Source organism: Morone saxatilis, unplaced genomic scaffold, assembly GCF_004916995.1.
Source record: "Morone saxatilis isolate NCDOM2014 unplaced genomic scaffold, NCSU_SB_2.0 Contig18, whole genome shotgun sequence".
NCBI lineage: Eukaryota > Metazoa > Chordata > Actinopteri > Moronidae > Morone > Morone saxatilis.
In genome coordinates this window covers 25,189,047-25,198,187 of record NW_023339740.1, presented here as the reverse complement: position 1 = coordinate 25,198,187, position 9,141 = coordinate 25,189,047, and the positions used below count along the sequence as shown (strand labels likewise).

The 9,141-nt window shown below is 42.0% G+C and overlaps 1 protein-coding gene across 1 annotated transcript in view; it reads right to left on the bottom strand.

Annotated features, from left to right (window-relative positions):
- slmapa (sarcolemma associated protein a) overlaps positions 1-6,141 on the bottom strand; it is a 49,941-nt gene extending 43,800 nt beyond the window's left edge. Inside the window, exon 1 of the mRNA XM_035661795.1 lies at positions 5,947-6,141. Within this exon, the coding sequence (XP_035517688.1) occupies positions 5,947-6,141 (195 nt within the window). The remainder of the gene's footprint in view (positions 1-5,946) is intronic.
- Between the last annotated feature and the right edge of the window lie 3,000 nt (positions 6,142-9,141).

Genomic DNA, 9,141 nt, shown 5'->3' with positions numbered 1-9,141 from the left:
CTCTTCTCCCAATTATTTAACACCTGCTGGTAAGTCCTAACAGGTTAGAACAGCTCTGCAGCTCCCCTACATATAAAGAGAGGATGACTTTCCCTGAGTTAGAAAGATGCTAAAACACTTTTCCTATAGGTCGAACCAAACATCTGTCACACAAAGAATCTTGGGCCAGTCACGACAGATTTCCTACTCGACTTGATGAACACGTTCCCTGAACTTTCACTGCTCGCCACATACCAGTAAAGCAAAGTGGGAATACTATGCCACAGGAATACAGCAAGGTAATTGAGTGTAATGTCAATGTAATTTATTACCATACAGATAAAAGAACAACTAAGGAAGGTCAAACGGTAGATAAAGATGCAGCCATGAAAAGTGTGTTAATAATTACTGACTGCAAAAGTATGAAGAGGCTCCCTTGTGGGGCTGTGTGTCAAAGGATTGGTCACACCACAGGCCTGGAACTGAGGCGTGAGATTTTCTTTTCTTAATGAATGAATCGGTCATGGTAAAGGAAGCGAGTCATGACTGGTTACGATAAACCTGTTATATTAACGCAGTTGTTGAGCAGAGAAGAAAGGGGTAGAGGCTTGTTAGGCTGGAGAAAAGAGAGAGAGAGAGAGAGAGAAAGACACCAGCAGTGAATGACTGTCGCCTTACATGGAACCTGTCGCATTGCTGGGTTCCTCCATCTGTGTAAGTAATGTATTTTTAGCATTCACACATACAGTTGGTCTCTGTACTGGAAAAGTTCAAACTTGGGATGTCCCAATCAAGATTTTCCTTCATCGCCTGATCTATATACGTTAATATTGTCCTGCTGATGTACAGAGTCTGATTCGACGTATTGATATTTTAACTTAAATGTGGATTAAATACTGTCATGTATCTGAAATAACAGCTATAGCGTACTCAATCTGACACACATTGGCTACTTCATCCAAATACTAAAAAAAAGTTCTGGCTCAAAAAAACATTAAGTTTATAAACTAAAATTGATGCGACCCGGCTGGAGAGAAGTGCTGGAACTACAGAAACACTTGTGGTTACACAGCGGTGTTACAGTGTGGTGCTTCTTCCCTCACAAATTATCCTTGGCCAAGCGCAGACGCCAGCCTGCAGAGCACACAAATCCACAACAGACAAGTTTCTTTTGGGCCTATTATGAAGCTACTCAGAGAACTGACAGCTGAGATAACCTACAGCGAAGTCACAGTCAGTGCCAGTAAAAAATGAGAAGCTGCTACCTGAATGTTTTTCTACACTGCTCTTTACTAATGATAATTAGTGTTAGAGATTAGCAAATGCATCCATTTTGCCAGTCTCAGAGTCTGAACCTCCAGTCACTCTCCGGTGCGGCCATCATTTTTCACATTCACACACTCCAATCGTCACTCGTCTATGCAGTGAAATGCTGCACGGTAGAGCCCGGTGGTGGTGAAGGAGAGCAGAGCTGCAACAGCCGGCTGAGGAGGACAAAACACAGTACGGCAAAGAAAGGATTGGATTTTGATTGGGTTTATTTTAGCCAACGCCGTTACTAAAATATGCCCGGATCAGCACCAATACCAGTTGGTAGGATCGGCTCAGGGCATCTGTAGTTCAAACATAACAGAACCATTTTGGATAGTGCTGCAGTGCTCACGTGATATTTGGCAACTTCCACATGACCCGGGCCAGAGCAATAAATATGTATAATGTGCGTTAAGCCGTCTTGTTATCATATACTCAGCCCGGCGTTTACTCAAAGTTGCTTTTCAAACATGATGCCGTCATGTGAAACGTTTACAGGTTACAGTGCACGTCTGAAAGAGACTGTAGATGGAGAGAGAGAGAGAAAGAGAAGAGTTTGTTGATCCCGGTGTGTGTCGGTGCAGAGAGCCAAATGACTGAAGCCTGGACTGCTGCCACACCATTTCCAAAAGAGGTGGTTTGCTGCTACTGGCAAACAGAAAGAGGGTTTTATCAGTCAGCGTGTGAGCATATTCCTGCAGCAGAGTGTGTGTGTGTTTCCTTGAAAGGTGAGTGTCGGTGTGCGTGTGTTTCAGCTACATGATTTCAGCCGCCTATTTTCAGCGGACTATTTTCAGCTCTGTCACTTCAGTGGTCTATATGGAAGACGGGGAGGAGGAGAGAGAAATAAAGAGAGAGAGAGCGCACAAAACAGCCCATATCTTTTAGTATCCATTATCTAGGTGAACTAGTAGAGCTCGCAAGACTTCAACAAAAGAGCATCAATTTTTTGTCAAATGCAAAATAAAATGGTAAAATTAGAAAAATAGTCAACTATTTTGACGATTAATTAATGATTTAAGTAATTAAAGAAGCCAATGTGTCAAACATCTGGTTCCAGCTTCTCAAGTGTGAGAATTTTCTGATTTGCCCTGTTTTATATCATTATAAGCTGAATATCTCTGGGGCCTGGACAAACCAAGACATCTGAAGACACGACATCAAGTTCCTTAACCTTCTGTTCGGATATTTTTCACTCAAATTTAAGTCAAAAAATGAACGTTAAAAGCAGGTTTAATGTTTCCTTCACTCTCAATAAAAAGACAAAAATAAAGTGTGTTTTTCTACAACATTTCACTCTCTGCTGTGTCTCGCACCTATACGGTCCTCATGTGGAACATTTGTTTCACAGGTTTAATGTTTTTATGATACTCCATCCAAACACCATCCATGTGTCCATAGCAACAGTCCTGATGCAAGACCAATCAATCAGTAATACGCTGCAATGTCATTTAAGCCTGAAATACTTCAATCATTAATTATTAAATGCTGCAGAGGTATCTACATCTCTTCACTTTCGTTTGTTCAATACTTCATGTGGTTACAGAAAAGGAGGTAACTTCAGATTCATCGTTTTTTTTTAAGAAGGATGCTATAATTCACCTTAACTAAGCCACATGCCAGGATTTAGCATCATGGGTTCTGGTGGCGACTTCTAACAATAAGCTCACATGGACAGATGGTGTCGACAGCCGCCACCTTCCTGTTTGAGGACTTGTTGAAAAGCTGAAGACTCGGGATGAGTTGCAGAGAGGAGGACAAACTGGTTCACCTGTGGACTGGAGTTTATTCTGGTCAGCTCTGGTTGGCATGTTAATCTCCACTGAGGTTCACAGCAGACTCTCACTGAGATAGCAGACAACAACATGTGTAGAAACAGAGCTCTGCGCTGCGCAACTATTATTTAATTCTAACAGCTTGCATCATGTATGAACAGGTTATGTAATCTGCCTCTAGCTCAGCATGTTTAAGGATCAAGTTCACGATAGTAAAAGTTAGTGTGACGTGTCAGGAACGGGTCGAGCAGAAACAAAAGAATGGTAAAGGAAGATACAGAAAATAGAAGAAAATATTTATAGATGTTTTTCCTGAGTCTGAAGTTGTGCGGTGACCAAAGGAAGTAAAGTTTCTTCTGGAAGAAAGAACAATGTTGATGTTTTATGTAAGAAAGCTATGTTTTTTAACTCCCATATTAATATTGTATCAACCCTGCTTTAATTCTACCCCTGTGGTTATCGATAGGGCTGGGTATTGAACCTCAACACTACAGAATCATCGTAATACCTCCACCTAAACTACCCCTGACATCCTTACCAGTGGCTGCGTGTAATTTAGAGAAACAAGCGTATTTACCGTAGGCTAGAGATGGAAGTTTCACACAACTGCCAGAAATGTCACTTCTAATTGGATGAATGAAAACTAATTGAAGTTTGATTATGAACCAATAATCAGGTTTCCCACCCCTCTTATTAATGCTCCCATCATGATGTCCTGCTGCGGTATCTGGATGCAGTATTATCACTGAACACACACATATGCACACAATGCCGAGTTGAGTTTGCCAGAACGTGTTTCTGCCACCAGTGTCTTATTCCCTCACACTTACACTCAGATATAAAGAGTTCCAGGGCTGTGTGTAAGAGCGTTCCTGTGCTGTGTTGGTATTCAGATTAGGGCCATTACCGCGCTGTGCAATACTGATACCAGACAACAGCTCTCCTCTGCTGTCAGCACCGCTCTCCACCGGCTGACTGGTCGACTGCCTGATTAGCTCTCTGGTCGTCTTTATCGCAAACTAACTACCCTCCTGTGCAAAAACAGACTGGTGGGGCTGGTAAATGATGCTGTATTAAAACCATGCCCTGACTAATGTGACTTGTATCAATGGTGTTAGCACTATGTTGCAGTGGTGGCTTGGGATGTGTATTTACCAAATAAATTACAAAATGTAGAGTTTACATCATTTTAGGACTGAATCAATTGCAAAACCATGGTTACACCCACGTACGACAGCTGCATGAACTAGTACTGCAGCTATAAGCTAATCCATTCAATTTCTGTTCACTGAAACGGACTCTCAGGGGGCCCTTGTGGTCCGGCAGTAACACAAATGTACAGGGAATGGAGAATCTGTTCTCTATTTGACGGTATATCTGGTTCACCTGAGGCCTACAGCAATCTAATGACTCATCTACTGTAGGGTGTGTGTCTGTCGGTGTGTGTTCTCGCAATAACCAAACAACTAGACTGACAATAACACACTATTTCACCCAGCACTAACACCACCTGATGTGCGTTTGTACCATCAGACATCGTGGAAAATTAACTGCTTTTGTGCCATGATTGTAGCGTCCCAGTCTGAAAGCTGTACAACTTTCTATTTACACTGACCTCAAATCAACACTACCTAATTATACAGCCATGCTACTAGATAAGTGATGAAGTGCATTACACAGCAGAAAGTGAAACGGTTAGAAGAATGACACAGTATTTAGATTTAGTTAGTCTTCTTATGTTTATACTGGAGGTATGGTAACGTTTAGCCTGATATGTTAAGGGTGTTAACAAATTTGTAAGAAAACCCCTCAATCAAAACACAGAGGGGGGAGGAAACCGCAAAAACGTGTGTTTACGGATTAAAACATGCAACGTGTTTCAGCAATAGGGCCGTCAATGTTTCAACAAATCAGACTTGAACAAATGAGAACCAACAGGTGATATTATTTTTAAATGGTAAATGGACTGCCCTTATATAGCACTTTTCTACCTTAATGGACAAAGTGCTTTACACTGTGCCTCTTATTCGCACACCACACACACACACACACACACACAACCACACACAACACACACCCCAGGACAGAGGATCTGGGGATCAAACTGCCAACCCGGTGATTAATGGACAACCTGCTCTACCTTCTGAGCCAGTCGCCCCAAATGCAACCCACGTAGCCTAATCCTAAACGACACTGTATTTTCATTTCATTCTGTTCCTTTGTGCTGTCTCCATTGTTAAGATCACAGATAATGAGTCACTTCATTGTTTTTGTTGACTGTACAGCAGTTGCAATAGATCAGAGTGACATTTTACAAACACTCCTGCTGACATACAAGGCACGGCCTGTTGCTCTTAAACAATGAAACTTAAGTTGGGACGGATCATTACAGATTCAATATTTACTTTTTGAAATAGTTTGAATTTTACAGCTTTAGTCAACATGCTGGCATGCTAAATATTAGCCACAGCAACATAATCCCCTGAAACCTGTTGAATCCGACACTGGTCCTTTAACTGCTGTGATGAAATGTAAAACTGTTATTTACATTGCACTTATTTCCATCATTAAAAAAGTAAAAGTGTGTGTGATGGACTCTCAGAGGTTCAGTAGCTACAGCGGCTCATGTGCTCATTAGCAGACATATTTTAAAAATTAGAAGAGATAGATCCACAGAGATAAATACAATACATACCTGACTAAGGAACCTTTCTAAAGTATGAACACTAGAAGTATAAAATGACAAGGTGTGTTTTCACCTGGCTGTGGGGATATTCCCTCTGTGCAGCTCAGCACAGGCTTCTACTTGCTGACGGGTATTTACACCTGTTTAAACCACGGGGGCTCAAACCGATACGGCTCTTAAACCATTCATTCATACTATAATTAAAGTCCGGGTTTCCCCTGGATTCTTTTCACTTCTCGACTCCGATTCCTCCGCAGAGGGCTGACCAAACGCGACGATGGCCGGCAGAAAAGTGCTGCAGATCCTGATGTGAGGTACTGCATTGGGCATATGGGCCGCCAGCAGGGAAACAAGCGGGACGAGACGAGAGGACAAATTTAGCTCCAACATCGTATCACACATAGCTGCAGCACTGATGCAGCAGTGTGTACACTCGCTAGCAGACTATTAATGAAGCAGGAAGCCAGACATTTCAACATTTCACCTCCCTACTATCAGACGCTAAGCACATGCTTCACCAAAACCAGAATCTGACTAGCAGCTTGAAGTAATTGATGTTCTTTTAACTTTTTATAAAAACCTGGTTGTAGCATGGACACCAACAGATCAGTGTCAGGACTTCATAGGTGGAGTTACCAAACGTAGTTCTGCCGTGTTACAACTCTGCCCTCCAGAAGGATAAACCTGGTCTGATCCGGTCAACTGGTACAAGGTTCAGTGTACACACTCACTGAATGAATGAATGACTGGCTGGATAACTCTAAGTGATACAGCTATATTACAGAGATCTCCGCTGTGAGTCCTAAATCTGGTTTAATCTGCTACGTATCTGACTGACACACCACCACTGACTGACTGACAGGCTGTTTAGAGATTTGTGAGTGGCTTACTGACAGACTGGTTGGTTTAATGACAGTTACTGACGGCTACATACCTGTCCTTGACCCTACACAAGGATGCTTCTTAAGTAGCATTTCAAGACACTATTTTGTGTTTCAAAGAAGTTTAAAATCCTGATAAATCCTTCTAAAACTATTTTTTTGAGAAGCCAAAGCTTGGAAAAAGGTCTGGTTGTCTTTCTTATAGTTTTTTCTTATTGTCAACAAAAATCCCACAAATGCGATAATCCGGTTTCAAAAAACTTTCTGGATTCCCTGCCCTATTCTGTGCTTTTTTCTTCTCAGCTCCCAAAAGCACTGGTTTTCTACTGGAAAGGTAAAAGCCTAAAAAACCACCAACCCAAATGTATAGCTTCATTTTTAACAAAGCTCGGTGAATTCCTACAACAGCTGGATATTGTAGTTTTTAGCAAACGCTACTCAAACGGGAGGAAGAAGTACATTTGTTGGGGCATTTTTGCAGCGTACATCTGGCACACTGTCCATTCAACAGCTCCGTGCTGAGAACGTTATCCAAAACAAACTTCCTCCAGAATGGTTATATAGTTTTTGTCTTGTTTCATGGAATGTATACAAACTTCAGCTGGGACTTGACATACGGCTGCTGTAGCAAGAATGATAAAAAGAAAGAACTATAAATGGAAAATATGTGGTAATGGACTCTGGTTTAAAAGAAGAAAGAAGTAAGCAACCGTAAATGACACAGCACTGACGGAGCGATGACATTTCATCTGTCTGACGGAGATACTGTCCTCCGGTTGGACTGCAGGCTGTCTGACTGGGTGGATCTCAGCTCCTCAAGCACAGCGGTTCCCAAACTGAGGTCCCAGGACCCTCAGGGTTAAGAGAGAGGCAGCTGGGTCGGATCTGAACTTCCCATGATGGCTGCTGCTTAAATAAGAACACGCTTCATTATTTTCTCTCAGAGCCCTTCAGATATTCATCCCACCAGCTGCGCTCACGTCAATTAGTTCATCCTTCCTTCACAGCAGTCAGTGTCAGGGCAACAGTCGCAGCGGGACGCCCTGACATCAGCAGGTTACAGTACATAATATGTAATCACAGTGCTACAGGTCTCAGTCCTTAATCACATTGCAGCTCCAGTGAAGCCTAAGAAGTGAACAGTGACCCTGAGAACCAAAGAGCGAGGGATCTGTGTGTCTTCCAGTCTTACAGCAGGATCAGACTGTGCTCCGAGGTACAGGACGATCACATCAATAATAAAGCAATACGCTGGATCACTGAGCCTACTGATTGGTTCATCAATCACAGGATGCGACCAACCGCACGCGTTTCTCTTCAGCGCGCAGTTATCGCACACAGACAAGATGGAGGTGAAAACAACTGAGCACAAAAACCATCAGAAAGACAAAGTGTCAACAGTAAACACAGTTTACAACACTTCACTGACTTTTTACCGTATCCTACGTTTGGCTCTGTGGAGGTTCCCCGATCGCCGCGCTCTCAAGTCACAATGCAGAACAGTTCAGATGAAAACAACAAACTTGCATCAAACTCTGTTTCAACATGATATCGGAGCAAAGTGAAACTGTCGGTTGGTTTTTGAACGAACCTAAACTGCAGACTCATGTGACAATGTTACTGCACTTTAGAGGAACCTACAGTTATGAGGTATTGGTTAGGCAAGCCAGGTCTGTGTGCTCAATTCCTGTGTGCGAGTGTTTGCAAGACAGAGCGAACACTAAGCCTCTGTCCTTCAACTGTTTCCATGATTGTAATGAATTTCCATCATTTAAATGTAGTGTATTTTGTATTTGTGTATTGTTATTTGTAGGCACTCACCCTGTCCACATTTGACCACATTTACACTGAAATATATGAGCATATAACTGTACACACACTGGTTAATTCACCTGCAACAAGCCAACATCAACTAACAAGAAGTCAATGTATTAGTTGAACTTAATGACCGCATGTGTTTTCCAGTGAGTGAACTATCGATGGACATTATTGTCCTACAATGTGATGCTAAAATATCAAAAACAAAAACACTGAGAAGCATAATGTTACTACATTATTGGGCTATAACTGATATATTTCCAGCAGCATGTATCGAATGACAACGTGAAACAGTACGACAATGTAAAAAGGGGCTTCGTAGTGATGAACCTGCAGAGAGTTATCACCTCAATCTGCAGCCTCGCTCGGCTCTACGACGCTTTACGATGAGTTTCAGCTCATTGTTTAGCTGTCTGCTCAGTAACTTTATTGTCCTGGTTCACTCTCATAGCGTCGTTTTCAGCGAAAGCGCTCTAAAAAAAAATCCAGCAACTAGCTGCTGAACAGAGTGGGGCACTTAGCAGTTAGATGTTTCCACGTTTCTGGAAAAAAAACGCGACCAAACTTGTTTACATTTATATCCGCATGTCGTATATAAATGTGAGAACTCAGCATTTATCCAATCTTGCAGGTTTATCTTAATTTTATATTTCCATATTATACATGATTTATTTATTCTTTTTCTCCTTTT